The sequence below is a fragment of the Phyllobates terribilis genome, unplaced genomic scaffold (genome assembly GCF_046119375.1).
Source record: "Phyllobates terribilis strain yellow unplaced genomic scaffold, ASM4611937v1 Scaffold_1__5_contigs__length_1240528914, whole genome shotgun sequence".
NCBI classification, from domain to species: domain Eukaryota; kingdom Metazoa; phylum Chordata; class Amphibia; order Anura; family Dendrobatidae; genus Phyllobates; species Phyllobates terribilis.
The window spans coordinates 235157423-235177783 of NW_027362761.1; the positions used below are offsets into that span (position 1 = coordinate 235157423).

At 42.2% G+C, this 20361-nt stretch overlaps 1 protein-coding gene across 2 annotated transcripts in view; it reads right to left on the minus strand.

Moving 5' to 3' along the window:
• Positions 1 to 20361, minus strand: part of AP1G2 (adaptor related protein complex 1 subunit gamma 2) — a 76125-nt gene that overhangs the window by 15689 nt on the left and 40075 nt on the right. For both annotated transcript variants that reach the window (XM_073671076.1, XM_073671075.1), the window contains exons 13-15: positions 18994 to 19048; positions 10792 to 10914; positions 7249 to 7338 (exon numbers count right to left, since the gene is read on the minus strand). In XM_073671076.1, coding sequence (XP_073527177.1) covers positions 7249 to 7338; positions 10792 to 10914; positions 18994 to 19048 — 268 coding nt within the window. The remainder of the gene's footprint in view (positions 1 to 7248; positions 7339 to 10791; positions 10915 to 18993; positions 19049 to 20361) is intronic.

The following is a 20361-nucleotide window of genomic DNA, read 5'->3' on the forward strand; positions in this document are numbered from 1 at the left end:
TAGAGATGCGTTAGCACTAAATCAAAAATTATTAACATATAGCCTTTATTATTCCATATTAAAAGATATATAAACCAGAGTAAAGTATGTGCTCTTGAGAACAACCAAAAAAACACATAGATATAAAAACAAAAAGGCAGGGATAACCTGCTCACTCAGTGATCACAAACCTTAGTTTCATACACAACAACCCATTGTTCACAGGGCATGGTAGACCAACCTAAACACAGGGTATGTGCTGGCCTGGTTCATACATTATTCTTGTCAGTTGGTGATAATATATAGCACTTCCTAGTAGACCCACTTGGGAGAAAGTGCTTAATTAGTACAGGTATGCATATATCATAGGAATAAAGCAATCAATTCCTTCTTGTGTCAATATACGTCAGATAGTCTATATTGGCCACTTTCTTAGTGCATTCTGATCCAATGGCCAGCTTAACATACACCAGGTCAAAACTTAACACACAAAATGGGGATGTGATTCATAATATAGCATGGTAGCGAGTATTCATGCTGCAGCTGTGGTGTTCTAGTTCCTTAATGACGCGCCCAGGGGATGGGAAACGACTCGGCGCCCGGGCCTTGTTGTCGCCTGATCTCGGGGGATGTCGCGGTGGCCGGCTCCCGTACCCGTACCCTGGGGTCACTCTTAAAAGAAGGAGGAAGTTATATGGGATAGGGGAATGTTCGTGACGCCACCTGTGGTGTCTGGTGAGGACCACCAGTGATGCGACAGTCCTCTGAGGCCTGTGTTCAGGCAGCTTAGTTGGTGCAGCTCCCCACAGGTGGAGCGGGGCCTCAGGGCAGCGTAGAGAGGGTGTAGAATAGAGCGTCGGCGAATGCAGAGCCGCGGAGGAAAGAACAGACAGAGGCAATAATTGAAGTCATCCGAGTCTTTACTCACTGTGGTGTTTTGTCAGCTCAGAGCTTCTCTCTGCTGTCACACGGCGAGCTGCGGCCGCCAGGGTGGGGTTTAGCACACTCCAGGTAGTTCAGGAGCGCTTGACAGGACCCCCGCTCTAGTGTGTTCCTCTCTTGTTGAACTTCTCCCGCCTTGTGTCCCCCACTGAGTCCCGTACGGGTACTGCGATGTCCCTTGTGGGTAACGTGTAGCTCCCGGACCGACTGGGTGCCCTTTTTGGTGACTTGTGGTGAGAACGTGGCGTAAGGCCGGGTCCCTCTGGATAAACTCAGCTTAGGGCATACAGGTGGCGACTCCGCTCCGTCCGTATCCCCCTGGGATCCACATAAGCCTTCGGACTTTTCCGACAGAGACGTGAAGTGCAAAGTCAGATAATCGGGGACCAGTACCCCCTCTTGCGGCAGGGTCTCTCTGACAGGGCCAGAATAAGGTATGCAGGTGGCGACTCCGCTCCTTCCGCACCCCCTGAGATCCTTTCGACTGTGGAGCCTAACTCCTCTGCTCCCCTCCTGGGCCTTCTTGCTTGGACCCTGACCGGGGACAGAGCGGGTTATAACTCTGCCCAGACCCCCCGTCTCGAGGCCTGAGACCGGGAACCGTGGACCCTCAGCCGGCTGCAGCTTTGTGCTGACTTGCCGTCCCAAAGACCCACGACCAAAGACCTTGTTATAAAGATGGCCTCCATTTATATATGATTCTAATTAAGTGCTTAAGTAAATGCTTCCTCCACCCTCACTCACTACGTGGTTCCCCCTAACTTTGGTTCCCCCCAACTCCTCCATTCAGGCCCAGGGCAGCACTATGGTGCTTTAGGCCCCCTACAGAACTGGAGTGGTGTAGTGTTGAGTGTGTGGTTGGGGTCCTGTGAAGTACTCCTTCCTTACCTGGGAGAGGAGATACCACACCTCATTCTGAGGTGCAGTACCCCTGTGGTGACTGAACCCTCAAGGGCGCCACATTAACATTCTCCTGTTATATATTTTGTAAATCAACGAGGAGTACCTACATATGAGGAACACCAGTTCCTGTTCCCTATTATACCCTCTTTTTTAGCATGTCATATAGAATGTATTATAATGAAGAACAATGGAATGATGTCACCCAAGACCACGGCAAACACGGAGTCAAAGTTTCCCTGGGCAAGTGTCCTCTCCTTTGAACCTCCCGACGCGTTTCATCGCTTTGGAATCATCAGGGGCATTTGGTTCGGTAGTACATGAGATGAGGGCGACACCCTAACCTTGGGTACCCTCAGGAAGAGCTGCTGTGGCAGGTGCGCTTACCTGTCTTTTTGTATTCGGCACAGGTCCTCCATCCTTCCTGTTGGTGGAACGCATAGAGTCCCAAGTCTGAGGCGCATGCGTCACATCCGGTGACCGCGCCGGATACATCACATCTGCCCCCTAGTACACGGAAGGTAGGGATAGTATAGTGCATGGTATTTGACCGAGAGTACGTCGACCATCTCAGGGGCACAGCGATGGGGAGCTCATGTGCTCCCTCATATGCAAATTTGCTCCTGGGCTGATTGGAGGAAAACCTGGTGTTTGGAGAACCGATGACAGATCTCTCTAACAACATTTTTTTATGGCTACGTTATATTGACGACGTGTTCGTCATTTGGAAGGGTGACCCTGATAACTTTGGGGAATTTGTTTTAAAACTGAATGAAAATCCCATTGGTCTAAAATTCACATATGAATGCAGCTCATCGAAACTGGCGTTTCTGGATGTTCTTATCCACAAAAATGAAGAGGGATCACTGACGACGGACACATATAGGAAGCCCACGGCCACCAACTCCCTCTTGAGGTGGCGCAGTCACCGGATGTGACGCATGCACCTCAGACTTGGGACTCTATGCGTTCCACCAACAGGAAGGATGGAGGACCGGACCGGAAGTGCGCAAGACGCTGCGGTCACTGAAAGTGTAGCGCTCAATACAAAAAGACAGGTAAGCGCACCTGCCACAGCAGCGCTTCCTGATGGTACCCAAGGTTAGGGTAACGCCCTCATCTCATGTACTACTGAACTGAATGCCCCTGATGTTTCCAAAGCGATGAAACGCGTCGGGAGGTTCATAGGAGAGGATTCTTGCCCAGGGAATCTTTGACTCCGTGTTTGCCGTGGTCTTGGGTGAGATCATTCCATTGTTCTTCATTATGATACCTTCTATATGACATGCTACAAAAGAGGGTATAATAGGGAACAGGAACTGGTGTTCCTCATATGTAGGTACTCCTGGTTGATTTACAAAATATAGAACAGGAGAGTGTTAAGGAAAATTAACACCAGAGCTGCAGCATGGATACTCGCTACCATGCTATACCGCTCTGGCAAAAATTAAGAGACCACTGAACAGTTTTCTATTGGAAAGACTGGTGGAAAGCATGCCAAGATGCATGAAAGCTGTGATTAAAAATCATGGTTAGTCCACCAAATATTGATTTCTGAACTGTTCCTGAGTTAAAACATGAGTAATTTGGGGTCTGAAAGCATGGTTTCTATTTTAGTATTTTGACGCTTTATCATTTGCTGCAAATAAATACAAAATTTTTAGCTTTGAATTTCGGAGACATGTTGTTAGTAGTTTATAGACTAAAACAACAATGTACATTTTACTCAAAAATATACCTATAAAGAGAAGAATCAGAGAAAATGAAAATTTTGCAGTGGTCTCTTAATTTTTGCCAGAACTGTATTATGAATCACATCCCCATTTTGTGTGTTAAGTTTTGACCTGGTGTATGTTAAGCTGGCCATTGGCTCAGAGGGCACTAAGAAAGTGGCCAATATAGACTTTCTGACATATATTGACACAAGAAGGAATTGATTGCTTTATTCCTATGATATATGCATACCTGTACTGATTAACACTTTCTCCCAAGTGGGTCTAGTAGGAAGTGCTATATATTACCACCAACTGGCAAGAATAATGTATGAACCAGGCCAGCACATACCCTGTGTTTAGGTTGGTCTACCATGCCCTGTGAACAAAGGGTTGTTGTGTATGAAACTGGGGTTTGTGATCACTGAGTGAGCAGGTTATCCCTGCCTTTGTGTTTTTTATATCTGTGTGTTTTTTTGGTTTTTCTCTAGAGCACATACTTTACTCTTGTTTATATATCTTTTTATATGGAATAATAAAGGCTATATTTTAATATTTTTTTATTTAGTGCTGCTAATGCATCTAGTAAACAGATATGCAGGCAATGTATCAATAAAAAACAACCTATTGTTAAACCCCTTCCCTTTTTCAAGAGCAACACGTTTTTTATTTTTTCTTTCACCATAGACATATGAAGGTTTTTTTTAATGTGGGAAAACTTGTAGTTTTGAATTACACCATTAAAGGGAATCTGTCACCACTTTGGAGATATCAGACCTCTACTATGGCCATACAGGGTATAGCAAAGTAAATCTATACATACCTGTATGGCCCATAGTAGAGGTTTGATTGCAGAGAAAAGCGCCTTAATCAATTCTATTTTGTATAGGCTTGGCGTCCGGGGGACACCAAGCAATCCCCGCCTATGTGCTTATTATTCCCCCAAATCCCCGCCTATATGCTTAATTATCATACTCCCCCCTCCCCTGCACGTCACTTTGCCCTGTGATGTGCAGTGTGCTCCCTGACTTCCCGGGCATGCGCAAACTGCCACTCACATAGAGCGCGCTTTGCTTCATCCCAGCCCTGTGCACTGCGCTGCAGGGTTCTATTGCGCAGGCGCCGATGCACATACTGTCTGGATTGTTCGGTGTTGCTGGTGCGAGCAGGTGATCATGTGACCTCATATACAGTGTTCAGCATAAAGAAATACATGAGTACATCCCCTTTGAAAAGTAAGATTATAATCAATATCTCACTGAATACAAGAGCAATTTCCAAAATGTTGACAAGACTGAGTTTCATAGAACATTTTTTAACCCATAACATCAAGGTAAGGTTAATAGTATATCTTTCATTAAAATATCTTCAGCTTTACTCAAATTAGTTGATGCAAAAATGAATACACCCCACATTAAAAACTACTACATCTAGTATTTTGTATGATCTCCGTGATTTTTAAGGACAGCACCAAGTCTTCTAGGCATGGAATGAACAAGTTGGCAATATATTATAACATCTAGATTTTTCTATTCTTCAAGTATGACCTCTTTTAGAGCCTGGATGATGGATGGAGAGTGATGCTCAACTTGTCTTTTCAGAATTCCCCATAGGTATTTTAGAAAAATGAATTTAGAAAAATGCATGGTGCTTATAGTGAAACATGGTGGTGGCAGTGTCCTTATGTTGGGATGCATAACTGATGCTGGTTTCAGGAAGCTACATTTCAAAGGTACTATCATGATTTCACAGATGTACTGCTCTATATTGTAAGAGAAAATGTTACTATCACTCCATGCCCTTGGTAGACATGCATTTTTTCTAAATGCATGGTGCCTACAGTGAAGCATGGTGGCAGTGTTCTTATGTGGGGCTGCATGAGTGCTTTTGTTGTCTGGGAGCTACAGCTAACTGATGATATCATGAATTCACAGATGTACTGCTCTATATTGAAAGAGAAGATGCTTCCATCACTCCATACCCTTGGTAGATGTGCACTTTTCCAACATGACAATTATCCAAAACACATATCTGTTACATTTCTGAAGAACAGAGTGAAAGTTATTTAGTGGCCAAGTATGTCTCCTGATCTGAACCCAACCGAAACACCTATGGGGGATTCTGAAGAGACAAGTTAAGCATCACTCTGCAGGCAGCATTCAGGCTCTAAAAGAGGTCGTTCTTGAAGAATAGAAAAAGATAGATGTTGCAATATGTAATTTGTGCCAAATTTATCAAAATATCACACAATCTGCAACTTTTTTACACCAGAAAACAGTTGCAAAAGCCTTGATTCATGTCTCCCATTATGCCACATTAAACCTAACATTGAAAGCATCTGTAATCTAGTGTATCATACAAGTACAGATTCTTGTCTAATAACCATGTCAGGTGACGCCTATAGCATGCCAGACCTGACAAACTGGTATTCCTCCTAATCTTTCTTTTTAGCTTTCAGACACTGTTGAGATTCTACCGACTTCCGCCAACCTTCTAGACAGGGACACTTGAATTGTATAAGTAATTTTGTACACTGATACACATTCCAGCCTCCAGAGAGTATACTGTAACATACATATAGTATACTGTACATCTGGCATGTCAGATATTACCAGTGAATTAAGATTTTAGCCCCATCCGGTCACAGTTAATTTTGTTTTCGTGCTTTCGTTTTTTACCCTTCCTCCAATAGTCATTAGAACTTTTTTTTTAGATCAACATACCCATATGAGATGTTGTTTTTTGTAAAACGAGTTTGACATTCATTTTACAATATAATATTCTGGAAAGCAGGAAAATAATTCAGTGCAGTTCAGTGGGTTTTGTTTTTACATTGTTCATTGTGCGGTAAAAATGACCTAGCGGCATGATTCTTCATGTCAGTTCAATTAGGGCAGGTTCACACAAGCATATAAAAAAATAGTCATCCAAAAGATTCATGTAGAAAACTAGAACGGTTTCTTTTCTCACTTGTTGTCGGTGTGCAGTCCGTGTACAAAACGTTTTTTTACAGCAGCAATTATTAATAATTTACAAGACCATTTACACCTTCCTATGTTAAAGAATTGCAATGTATCCGTAAAAAACGCATGATTTACTATGGCTCAGTATGGTATCCGATTGTTTTGCCCTCCGATACACCTGAATGAATGAGTCTCATGCGACACACGGAAAAAGCATGTTGCAATTTTTTTTTCACTCAGTATATATTTATTCACGGTATATTTGGTCAGTGAAAAAAAATCACTCATCTGCAATGCCCCACTGAGTAAGAGTTTTTTCACGAAAAGCGCTCTAAGCGAAAATACGCTCTTGTGAACCTGCCCTTACAGTGATACCAAACTTGTATCGTTTTTTAAAGATATTTCAGTCGTGACATTTTTTTTTTAAATTTGTGAAAGAAAATCCAGTAGCTTTTTTTAATTTTTCTGTCGATTGGATTGTTCATCAGGTGATCACCAGCATGTTTACACCTGCACATAATAAGGAACAAACATATGTTCGCCAATTATTGGCTCTTGTAATAAAAAAACATAAGTTCAGCTTTTTTTAATTTATTATTTTCTGTTGTTTTTTTTTTTTTTTTTAAAGATTCCTAATTGGCTACTCGATTCTCAATAACATCTAAATGAGGGTCTGAGGCTCCATTTACATCTCTGTTTAGTTAGACAATCTTGTATATGACTGTGTGTTATGTAAGTAATTATAAACCCACCTGTATAGCTTCTTCTTCATCACAGGCTCCAATTATTAGGAGGTCCCCATACTCCCCGATGCACCACGCTGCCACCTGCACCAATGGTTGCTGTATAGAAAATGTGACATTGTATTAACTAGTTTTTGTAAACAGCAAATTTTAATGCAAAATTCACTTACAATCCATACAAACCTCTATGATTTTGAAGCCATCCAACTGCTAATCATAGTATTAATGTTAATATTCATTTTCCTCATATCACACTACATGCATGCAATGTGTATATGTATTTATTGCTGGCCTTATTACTATTAAAAAGTTATTTTTCTCCCAGGAACTGTGCTTTCAATATGGCAGTCGCACACTTTTCTAACGCTATTTCCCTGCAGAGTAACCCTATATTTACTGCCCAGGACCGGCCACTGTCTGCTGGACCCGCCGGGTTTAGGTGAGTATATGATGTTTAGTTTTTTATTTTAAGATTGTGTCATTATGTATGTAGGCTACTAAGGGGGCCATAATAACAGTTTGGGGGCTACAAAGGGGCCCACTATAACAGTGTGGGGGCTACTAAGGGGCCCATTATAACAGTGTGGGAGCTACTAAAGGGCCCATAATAACAGTCGGGAGGCTACTAAGGGGCCCATAATAACAGTGTGGTGGCTACTAAGGTGCCTATAATAACAGTATGGGGGTTACTAAGAGTCCCATAATAACAGCTTGGGGGCTACTAAGGGGCCCATTATAACAGTGTGGGGGCTACTAAAGGACCCATAATAACAGTCGAGAGGCTACTAAGGGGCCCATAATAACTTTGTGGTGGCTACTAAGGGGCCTATAATAACAGTATGGAGGCTACTAAGGGGCCCATAATAACAGCTTGGGGGCTACTAAGGGGTCCATAATAAGAGTGTGGGGGCTACTAAAGGTCCCGAATAACAGTGTGGGGGCTACTAAGGAGCCATAATAAGTGTGGGGGCTACTAAGGAGGCCATAATAACAGTGTGGGGGCTAATAAGGGGGCCATCATACATTGTGGGGGCTACTAAGGGGGCCATCATACACTGTGGGGGCTACTAAGGGGGCCATCATACAGTTTGGGTGCTACTAAGGGGGCCATCATACAGTGTGGGGCTACTAAGGGGCCATCATACACTGTGGGGGCTACTAAGGGGGCCATCATACAGCATGGGGGCTACTAAGGGGGCTATCATACGCTGTGGGGGCTGCTAATGGGGCCATCATACACTGTGGGGGCTACAAAGAGTGCCAGCACACACCTATGGGGGCTACTAAGTGGGCCATAATACAGTGTTTGAGTTACTAATGGGGTCATCATACACTGTGGGGGCTACTAAAGAGATCATCATACAGTGTGGGGGCTACTAAGGGCGCCATCATACAATGTGAGGGCTACTAAGAGGTCCCTCACACATAGTTGGGGCTACTAAGGGGGCCTTCATACTTATTGATTGGTGGTTACTAAGGCAGCCACAGTACTGCATAGGGGCAACTAAGGGAGCCATGATACAGTGTGTGGGCTACTAAAGGGGATTATCATACAGCATGGGGGCTACTAAAGGGGCCATTATACAGTGTTGGGGCTACAAAGTGGGTCCTCCTACAGAGTGGTGGCTACTAAGGGGGCAATATACTGTGTGGACTACTGTGGAGGCCATCATACAGTTTGGGGACTACTGTGGGGGCCATCAAACAGTGAGGGAGTATCATACAGTGTGGGGTCTACAGTGAGGCCATTGTGCAATGTGGTGGCCATCAAACAGTGTGGGGGCTACTAAGGGGTCATTATACATTGTGGCGAGGGCTACTGAGAAGCCATTTTACAGTTTGTAGGCTACTGTGGGGCCATAATACAGTGTGGGGACTACTGTGGGGGCATCAAATAGTTTTCGGGGCATTATACTGTCTATAGGGGAACTGAAGGGACAACATACGGTGTATAAGGGAGCTGTGGTGACATGTTGTGTAGAGGAGAGCCATACAGGGGAAGCCTTAGGGGATATTATTAATGTTAAGTGGACGCTTATTGTTATAAAGAGGAGGAGTAGATCCAGCGTCAGGTAACTCTTAAAATCCAAAGTCTTTATTGAAACAATTTGCTTTAAAATCAATCAGACATGTAGCATAATGACACAGCCCCACAATGATTAATGACCACTAGGTTCAAAACATGTCTGTTCTTGCCAAACCCCCGGTGGTTTCAATAAAGACTTTGGATTTTAAGAGTTACCTGACACTGGACCTACTCCTCCTCTTCATAATCAGTTTCCCGGCAGGTCAGCTGGTTATCCCTGCTCCAGGAACTCTGAGGGAGAGATGACAGTTTTATCTTCTTTAACTTACTTATTGTTATAGTGGCAAGTAGGGCATTGTGAATTTCAAAGGGGCACAGAGGGGGCATTATTAGTTTCTAGTGGACAAAATGTGGGCACTGTTTTCTAAGGCACTTGCACAGCGCATCCATATATTCTAGAGGTCTGTTTTACCAGGTAGAGAGCACAGGGACGCATACAGTAGCAGTGGCTCAGCATTGGGGTATCAGAAGGATGAGGAGCTTATGCAGGTTGGGAGTGGATGGGGGGGTGCTGGCTATCGGTTTCGGCCAGATGGAAAAGATGGGAAAAGTGAACGACTAAATCAGAAAGAACATCAGCCATAAGTCACTATCTTTATCTGTATTGTAATCTCACATATGGTTTGCAGGAGTGGTATCTACCACTATATGGTCACCGTATGGCGGTAATACCAGTGTTGGTCTTTGTATAGTGATTTACGCCACTGTAGTTGTAATCAGGGTTAGCTCGCTAGGTGCTGACTCAGAAGTTTTGCTCCCCCTCCTGAGCTCAACCCCTAGCTACGTCTACATTTATGATAATCATGCAATCTAAATAGGCTGCCGATCACCCGATGAATGAGCAATGCTTGTTCATTGGGTGAAATGATGTTTTGGTTTCCACAAAAGTTCATCTTTCTTGGCAGTACATTGTCCCGTGTAAATAGATCTTTCACTGCCGAGAACAATGACAGCCTTTGCACAATGAACAATAAATTACTAGGTTGCATCTGAAGAGGGGACTGCCTGTGTAAACAGGCTATTATATAACTGCCAACTGGCAAACACGATGGTTTCTGGCGGTGGCTTAATGCTGCGCATCGCGATCACGCAGTGTACAGTGAATGGATCCTGATGTACACCAAGAAAAATGTTGGGCAAATCCACAGATTTCAACGAGATCGGCAAACCATCTATTGTGTATGACAGACGGTGTCCCGACTCTTACCCGACAATAGATGATGGAAGAAAGAAGGGTCAGGCATGTTGGAAGTGAAGTGTATGGCCAGCTTTATTGTTACCTCTATGACCAGACGACAGAAAGGTTTAACTCTGTCATTGTAAACCATGTTATTTGATCATTTAATCATGTTTCGTGTCTATTTTATAGACTGGTTTCTTTCCCGCCAGCAGAGTTTTCACAGCGCACTCCTCTTTATTTTATAATACCTATACTTCTTCTCCTTTTGTCATGCTGTTTCTAATACCTGTACAATATCTCGCCTCACTGCTTTATAGAGTCTTTGAACAATGTAGCCGTAAAGTTCTGATGACCCACTGATCAGCTGAATAAGGTGCGAAACTGCATCGTCACGAACACTCTCCCCAGCCTGGAAAACAGTAGACAAATGAAAAAAATAGTTATCTATGCAGCATATTACATTTCTGTAAAATAAAAATATTAAATAATTATTTTGGTAACACTTTTAATTAGGTGAAATACTCAACTTCAAGATCTAATGAATTTAGGACAGGTCTAATATATAGGGTACATGTCTCCTATGAATAGAAATCCACTGAAACAAGACCTCTGATAGTTAAGGACTATATTCACAATTTACATGGAGACAATATACCAAAGTATCATCACTTGTATGCCAACTCCAAGATCATATTTATAGAGGAAATGGAAGATGGATTACCAATCTGCCGTCTCAACTTCTTTCTCCAAATGCTGGTGCCAATTGGTGATATATAAATGAATAGGTGATATGGGGTTGCTAAGAAGCCATATAAATGGAGTTCAGAGAGAAGACCTTTAGGCTACATTCCCACCATGAGCTTTTGGTAAGTTTTTGATGTAGAATTTCTGAACCATTTCTGCACCTATTATTTAAATTAGGTTACTTGCTTTTTTTTCATTGCGTTTTTATGGGGTTTTTTTAACATGCATTTTTATCATGTTTTTGACACTGTGGTTTTCGTCTCTTGAAATTTGAAACCAGGGAACTAATTGATCTCGCTGTGAGATTAACATATAATATTGATATTATTATTATGTAATGTATATAATATTCACACAGATCAAAAGACCAGACCCTATAAATCTAAAATGGACAGTCGGTAAAATATCAAGGGAGAAAGATAGAGCCAATCTGACCATAGAAGTCCCAGTACATCAGAATTAGTGAAACAAAATTATGTTTTATTAGGATCAGGTGACAACAAATGGAATAACAACACGTCATAAAATCATGGAAAAATAAAAAATGTATAAAAACAAGGAGCGCACACCCAGGCAAGTATCGACCAATGTCCAGAGGAGAGTAGTATAGTCAAGATAAGTTAAAGGAGTATATATTTGAAGCCCATAGAGGTTTGCACATTTTATGGTCACATATACAGATCATGTACTGTATATCTATACCAATGAAAAATATAGGACAAAAATAATTATATATAGGGTGCTAGTGTAAGAATTATATAGTCCTATAATGTGTGGTATGTAGAAAGTGCTAGTGCATAATCAACTAATGTATATGGGATCCGAGTATATGCAAGATGTTAGTGCAAAAGGCAAGGTTATAGCATGAGCACTATTGAATATACTGATAAGAACCACATAGTCCCTATTCATGCAACATAACTACCACGTGTAAGCTAATATCCACCACTGCTAACACTCGCCATCACAGGGTATTACATATACGCTTATAAATAACTAAGGGTAGTGTACAGATTTACAATTTCAAACTACCTCTCCTGAGTGGCGTACACCCCGATGCGTGTTTTGGCTTCCGCCTTTGTCAGGTGTGGTTCTTATCAGTATATTCAATAGTGCTCATGCTATAACTCTGCCTTTTGCACTAACACTTGCATATACTCGGATCCCATATACTTTATGCACTAGCACTTTCTACATACCACACATGATAGGACTATATAATTCTTGCACTAGCACCTTATATATAATTCTTTTTGTCCTATATTTTGTATTGGTATAGATATACATGAGCTGTATATGTGACACTAAAATGTGCAAACCTCTATGGGCTTCATATATACATACTCCTTTAACTTATCTTGACTACTACCCTCTGGACATTGGTCGATGCTTGCCTGGGTGTGCATCCCTTGTTTTTATACATTTTTTATTTTTCCATGATTTTATAACATTGTTTTGTTATTCAATTTGCGGTCACCTGATCATAATAAAACATAATTTTGTTTCACTAAATCTGATGTACTGGGACTTCTATGGTCAGATTGGTTCTCTCTTTCTCTCTTCGTTTTTGTCTCTTGTTGGTCTGAGATGCTTTAAAAAAAGCTGCTTTGTTTTTGATACTTCCTGATTTGGCTTTGACAAAACTTTATTGACATAGTCATGTGCGGATCACATGTGACTTTTATGCTGGGAAACGCACTTTAAACATATGTGCGTTTTTTTACCTGCGAAACTTACGCACCTAATGTAAGTCTATAGGGAAATTCCGTCCAGAAAACTCAGCGTACATACAATTGACATGCTGCGGATTTGAAACACGCACCACAGGTCAGTTTACGCTGAGTAAAATAAAAGCACAGTGGGCAGGAGATTTCTATAAATCCTATTTACTTTGCTGGAACTGTAAGAAGCTGAATTTTTTACGCTGCAAAAATATGCAGCGTCAAAAATGCATCAAAAACTCATTGTGGGAACGAAGGCGTAGAGTTTGGGCAGGACTCAGTGATCCACTCTAATTGAGAGAATAAGGAAATTCAGTTTTTCAATTAGAGATGAAGAAATAGCCAATCACCAGGTGTATTTTTGAATGGTCTCATCTCTTCATACGAGTGTGTAGGAGATAAGTAATTAATATAGGAGATAATATTGACTTTTTTAAAGCCAGTGGACCACTAATATTTAAAAGCATATTTATATTTAATTGAACTTGGACGGAAAAAAAAACGGTTATGCCACACAGAAGTTAGTGGTAAACATAGGGGGGAAAGTTTATAAGAATATTTATTTTTGTCCGAGAAAGAATGTGTAAGAGTGGGAGTAAGAGATTTAGGCCCAAGATGGGTTATGAACGATATGAGAGAAGAAATAGTAGTAGGAGATACATCTGGTATGTCCAGATACACCTATATTTGTTGTACCATGTTGCCTGTCCAGGGAAGGTATTGTTGCCGCATAATAATTATTGACTATGTTAGGAATGCTCAGGCTTTCATCTGACCATAAGGAGTACAGGTTGGAACTGGCCAACCAGGGGCACAAAGCATAACATACTAAAGAGAGACAAATAATTTCTGATGTAAATTTGACAGAAAATCCTAAATAAATAAAATGATTGAGGTGTAATATTCAATTTTGACTATCTGGATACGACTGATCCAAGAATGAGAGAGCTCCATGTTTGTGCTTTCTTAGTTATCACTGTAGATAATGATTGATGATGATTTATCAAGTGAGCGGATAAAAGGAGGAAAGTCAGCAGCACATAGTAAGTCATGAGCTGAGGTTATATCAATTACCAAATATTTCACAGATTGTTTAGACCACTGGAGCTAGGCATGGTGCCAAGACTGGTACAGGTAAGTAACATCCTGTTTGATGGGCAGCACATCTGTTGTGAGTAGTGTTGAGCGATACCTTCCGATATCAGGAAATATCGTATCGGATATCGCCGATTCCGATACCGGAAACCAATGCAAGTCAATGGGACACAAATATCGGAATGAAAATAAACCCTTTCTTTCTTTGTAGGTTAATTCTACATGAAGTAAAACAACTAAGAATAATGTAGAATGTATTACGCGAAAAGCCGGCAATTCATCAGCGGCATACACCGGTACCCGACAATTTACAACAGAAAGAATAGAGCTTCACACATAGATTAGATAGATAGAAACATGTCAGTCACATATATATGAAGTACAGTGACAGTGTTGCTTACTGTACTTGTCATTTAGTGTAAAGGATTTATTAAAAAAAATAATAGTGTTTTCATGCACCGTCTCTTTAAAAAAGCCGGCCGGCAATTCAGCAGCGGTACCCGACAATTTACAACAGAAAGAATAGAGCATCACACATAGATTAGAAAGATAGAAACATGTCAGTCACATATATATGAAGTACAGTGACAGTGTTGATTACTGTACTTGTCATTTAGTGTAAAGGATTTATAAAAAAAATAATAGTGTTTTCATGCACCGTCTCTTTAAAAAAGCCGGCCGGCAATTCAGCAGCGGTACCCGACAATTTAGAATAGAAGGAATAGAGAATCACACAAAGATTAGATAGATAGAAACATGTCAGTCACATATATATGAAGTACAGTGATAGTGTTGATTATTGTACTTGTCATTTAGTGTTAAAATAAAGGATTTATTTTAAAAAAAAATGGCGTGGGGTTCCCCGTAATTTTAGGCTCTAGCGGAGGTTAAGCAGACAGCTGGGGCAGATGTTTGAAGCCTGGGAAGGGGGTAATACCCACGGAGCTTCCCAGGCTACTAATATCAGCCCCCAGCGGAATACCTAGCCTTTACTAGCTATTAAAATGGGGGACCCCCCAAAAAAAATGACGTGGGGTCCCCCCTAATTTAATAGCTAGCAAAGGCTAGGCAGACAGCTGGGGGCTGATATTAATAGCCCAGGAAGGGTGCCATGAATATTGGCCCCCTCCCAGGCTAGAAACACCAGCCGTCAGCCGCCCCAGAAATGGCGCATCCATAGGATGCGCCAATTCTGGCACTTAGCCTCGCTCTTCCCACTGCCCTGTAGCGGTGGCAGTGGGGTAATAGGGTTGGGGTTGATGTCAGCTTATAATGCCAGCTGACATCAAGCCCAGGTTAGTAATGGAGAGGCGTCTATAAGACACCTCCATTACTAACCCCATAGTCAAAGTTAAAAAAAAACACAAACACCCAGAATAAAGTCCTTTAATTGAAATAAACACACAATTCTTTATTGTTCTAAATTAAACCATACTAACCGTCACGCCCATTCCAGCTGAAGCCAAAGATCTCCTGCAATAAAAGAAAAATAATAAAGCAACCTCATCCTTACCTTTCCATGGTTCCCAGGACAGCTCCAGCTCTGCTACATCGAGATGACAGGCTGGACCGCAGCAGAATGCTGCCATCCAGCCTGTCATCCCGCAGACACTGAGAAGCGCAGGCATGCTTGCGCTCCTCAGTGTCTCGCTGTGACGGCATAAAGATGAGCCGAGGTCATGTCCAATGAACTCAGCTCACCTCATGCACGTCACTGACAGCGTGGGAAAATTCTCACGCTGAAGCGCTGAGTGCAGGAGAATTTTCCCACGCTGTCAGTGACGTACATGAGGTGAGCTGAGTTCATTGGACATGAGCTCACCTCATGCACATCACTGACAGCGTGGGAGAATTCTCACGCTGAAGCGCTGAGTGCAGGAGAATTTTCCCACGCTGTCAGTGACGTGCATGAGGTGAGCCGAGTTCATTGGGGGCTGATATTAATAGCCCAGGAAGGGTGCCATGAAGGGTGCCATGAATATTGGCCCCCTCCCAGGCTAGAAACACCAGCCGTCAACCGCCCCAGAAATGACACCCCCATTACTAACCTACAAATTGTTAAAAATAAAAAACACACACTACACCCAGAAAAAAATAATTTATTTGAAATAAAACACACCATTTTATTTAATTCTTAGTTTACTAAAAAAAAAATAGTTACCTGTCCACGTTCCTGCGCTGATCTCCCATGCACAGCTGTCACATCTGGAGATGTGACAGCTGTCATTGCTGCTGTAAGCTCACACTGCCGGGAACACGTCCGCTCCCGGCAGCGGGAGCCACTGACTGAGGTCACCGGAGTGCATTCAGTCAGCGCAGCTCCAGAGACCTCCTTTACGGCACTGCTGTACCGTGGGAATTTCTCACGGTACAGCGGGGCCGTAAAGCAGCTAACCACAGCAGCGCTGCCTGAACTCCGGCGAACCCGCTTATGCAATGACGGGGCTGCTTTACGGCCCCATCATTCTAGCGGCGGCAGCGGTTCAGAGCGGTCACATTCTATGTGGCTGCTCTAAACTGGATATCATCGTGGGACACTCGTGGACTACTACGGAGGGGTAAGGATAAGGTTGTGGTTTATTATTTTATATTTTATTACAGGAGATCGATGGCTTCGGGGAATTAGGTGTCTAGGTGAGTATAGGTGTAGTTTTTTATTTTTTACTTTATTTTAGGTGGCGATCGGCGGGGACAGGTAATGTATAAACTAATTTATTGTAGGTAACCACTGGCCACCAATGACATATATTTAAAATTTATTGGGGACCATGGGGCAGTTTAAATAGCAGGATCAGGCTGATGGGAACTACTGCTCCCATCGAGCTGATCCTGCTAGCACGAGTGGACGGGGGACAGACATAGGCCGATGGGAGTAGTAGTGTCACATCGGCCTATGTTTGCCTGCACGCAGACACCGGCAGACATCGCACAGACACCGCACACACCCGCAGACATCGCACAGACACTGCACACACCCGCAGACACCGAGCACACCCGCACACATCGCACAGACACCCACACACACTAATCATGACGGGTCTGGGAGGTGAGGCTGACCTGTGCGACCGTGGGAAAGTTCATGTGAGCTCATGCAATGCAGTCAAGCATGAACTCACATGAACCCTCCGAGGGCACCGCGGCTACTTCAAATGAACAGCTGATCAGCATCACCTGATACCTCAGCTGTTCATTTGAAATAACCGGCGGGAAAGCGCAGCACAGAACGGGAAAGCCGGCGGTGAAGTCTTTTCACTGCCGGCTTCCCCGCCCGGGTCCTTCGCTCCTTGGTGCTGCGTTCCCCGCCCGGTCCTAACTTACGATCGGGATGGGAGGTGGCGAGGGGAGCGGAGGATCGGGGTGGGAGGCTGCGGGGAAGCAGTATGGGGCTGTGTGATTGTTTAAAAGCCGGCGGCTTTTTACCGCCCGCCGGCTTTTAAACAATCAGGAGAATTCTCTCACGCTGGAATGGCATTCTGATGACAGGCTGGATCGCAGCTGAGCGCTGCCATCCAGCTTGTCATCCTTCAGAGACACTGCAGAGCGCAGGCATTATGGGAACTTCCGATTCCGGTATTCGATATTGTAAAAGTATCGGAATTAAGCATCGGAATTCCGATACCGCGAATATCGGCCGATACCCGATATTTCAGTATCGGAATGCTCAACACTAGTTGTGAGTACTTTTTATGGCAGTCACATCGTTAACTTGGAAGGGTGCAAATCCATATAACTGAAATAAACAACCTAATAGAATATTTTGACAAAAGAACATCCCTAAAAAACATTTACAGGTGATTTTTATATTGCATGGAAATGTCTTTAAAAGTTAGTGATACTGATATTTGAATTACAAGAGATTATTCTCATAATTTTTTTGACCCTTGGTATTGTTCATGCCTTAGACATTGTCAAAGGCAAAATAATGATAATAATAATCTCTTGTAGTAATCACTCTAAGGGCCATTTATCATTTGGCACTTCCTGTTATTGTCAGAGGGAGCACACAGGTGGATTATTTGATAAAACAGGAAGACATCCGTCATGCTATGCCCTTTCCATTTTGCAGTCTAGCTGAGGTCATGGATTGCATTAGGAGAAGTCCCTCACCACTATTTTCTCATCTTTCTCTATCATTTATGAGTCCTATCCAGCATTTCTTCTTGCATTCTAAACATCATATATGTGATCATCTGAGCTTGTGAAAGCCATGGAGATAGTAGAGTCCATTCTCAGCTCAGTGCTCTTTAGAAGTTGTGTCTTGTCATTTGATGGATATTTATTTAGAAACATCTAGCCATACATGTTATTTAAAGTGTAATGCTTCAAATAGCTTAGTATGAATTATAAAATGTACAGTTTAATATCGCCGTTTAGACACAAGTGTAATGTAAACTAGCCAAGGAAGAAAAATGTACAGTTCATAAAGTTGCTGTCTACAGTTAACCTGCTCAGCTTGTAACTTTTAGACACTTTCAGTCTGGTTATTTTCAGAGTTAATGACCTTCAGTATTATGTAGTAGACTTTCGTTCGACCATATCTACTGCTGTAAGCCTTGGCTAGCACAGAAGAACAGCAATATTTGTTTTGTTAGCTTATCATCTCTAGAGGGAATGGTATAGGTACAGACAAATAAGCCACTTATATCTCAAAAAGCAACTTATTTGCCTTTAGCAAGAGTCATGGGTGTTGGTCCTACACTTCTTGCAACATTGAATTATTACTGAGGTTTGCCCTGTTCCTTCAGTAATGTAAAGAATCCTTGTAAACCCACAAAAGTTTGTAGACAAGCACAGTATGTAACATTTCACTTTACCCAGGTATGTTTCAGCTTATGTAATAAAACCTTCCTGTAGTTTTGTGGGTGTCAAGCCAAGTTATACTGTATTGTATCAATGACTTACAAAGAAAAAAGAATCAGTTTACTCACTGTCACCAGTGTTTCCATTATGGTATCTATGTGCCAACGCTTGGAAGGAGAAAACCTGGGAGAGGTAGAAGATTGAGATAAGTATTCCATTATTCTTAGTTATGTTTTAATCCAAGATCAATCTGACTGGGATCCAAGGGGTTACGTTTCTCCTTGTGGAGAGTGATATGTCAAGCCTGACATGCCAAGGTGAGGAGACTTTTAAGCCGCAATGCTCCTCTGGGAAATATGCTAATTGTCTCTTTAGAGAGGAAGAGGACTAGAACTCTAGTGCAACCTATAGGATTGCTACTTCTTATAGGTGACACTAGAGTTCTAGTCCTCTTCCTCTCTGAAGAGATAACAACTTCTTATCAACAGAATTTAAAATAAACCTTTCAACAATGGGCTGAATAGTGCAAAGCCAATGATAGTACTTGAAATATTAATCTCCGCTACTAATTTATGCTTCAGAAGCTAAAGTTTTTCAATGTGGCCCATACATTATATTGCAATGTAACTCCCTTCATCCACTCTCTTCATTAGTCATAGAGAAGAGCCGATGACATCAACTTGTCCCCCTCTGGTGGACCCAGCTCATCATCATTCGCCTTGCTTCACTCATCAGGAGAGCTTTAAACTAGAACAATGTGGGAAGGGAAGCAAAAGGCCAGAAAAAGCTATACAGCTGACAAATACTATTGGGATCTCTGCTATTGGAAGTGGAAAGAAAGAACAAAGACGAAAAAATCTAAATAATAAAAATATGGGAGGAAGAGAAACCAATCACAAACTAAAATGTTTTTATACAAATGCACAAAGCATAGGCAACAAACAAGGAGAATTGGAACTACTAACGCAGGAAAAGAAATATGATGTCATTGGAATCACTGAAACTTTGTGGGACGATACATATGATTGGAATACAAGGCTAAAAGGATACAACTTATTTGCAAGAAACAGACTTGATAAATGAGGAGGAGGTGTCGTATTGTATGTTAGAAAAGCGTATATCTGCACAGAAATTGAAGCTGAGACTGGGAGTTCTGTGGAAACTGTTTGGGTAAGAATACAAGGAGAGAACAACGGAAAGGACACCATTGTAGGCATTTACTACAGATGAACTCTTTATGTAACAAATGACCAAGTTCTCCAAAAAATATGACGTAGTAATCATGGGAGATTTCAACTATCCAGACATTTGTTGGGAATCTCTCTCAAGTAAAACTAACAGGTCAAGCAAATTCTTATCCTCTCTTGCGGACAACTTTATCTTCCAAAAGGTAGGGGAGAAAACAAGGGGATCTGCTACTTTGGATCTAATCCTTATAAACAGGGAGGAAATGGTTGAGGAGGTAAAAGTGGCTGGGACCCTAGGAGGCAGCGATC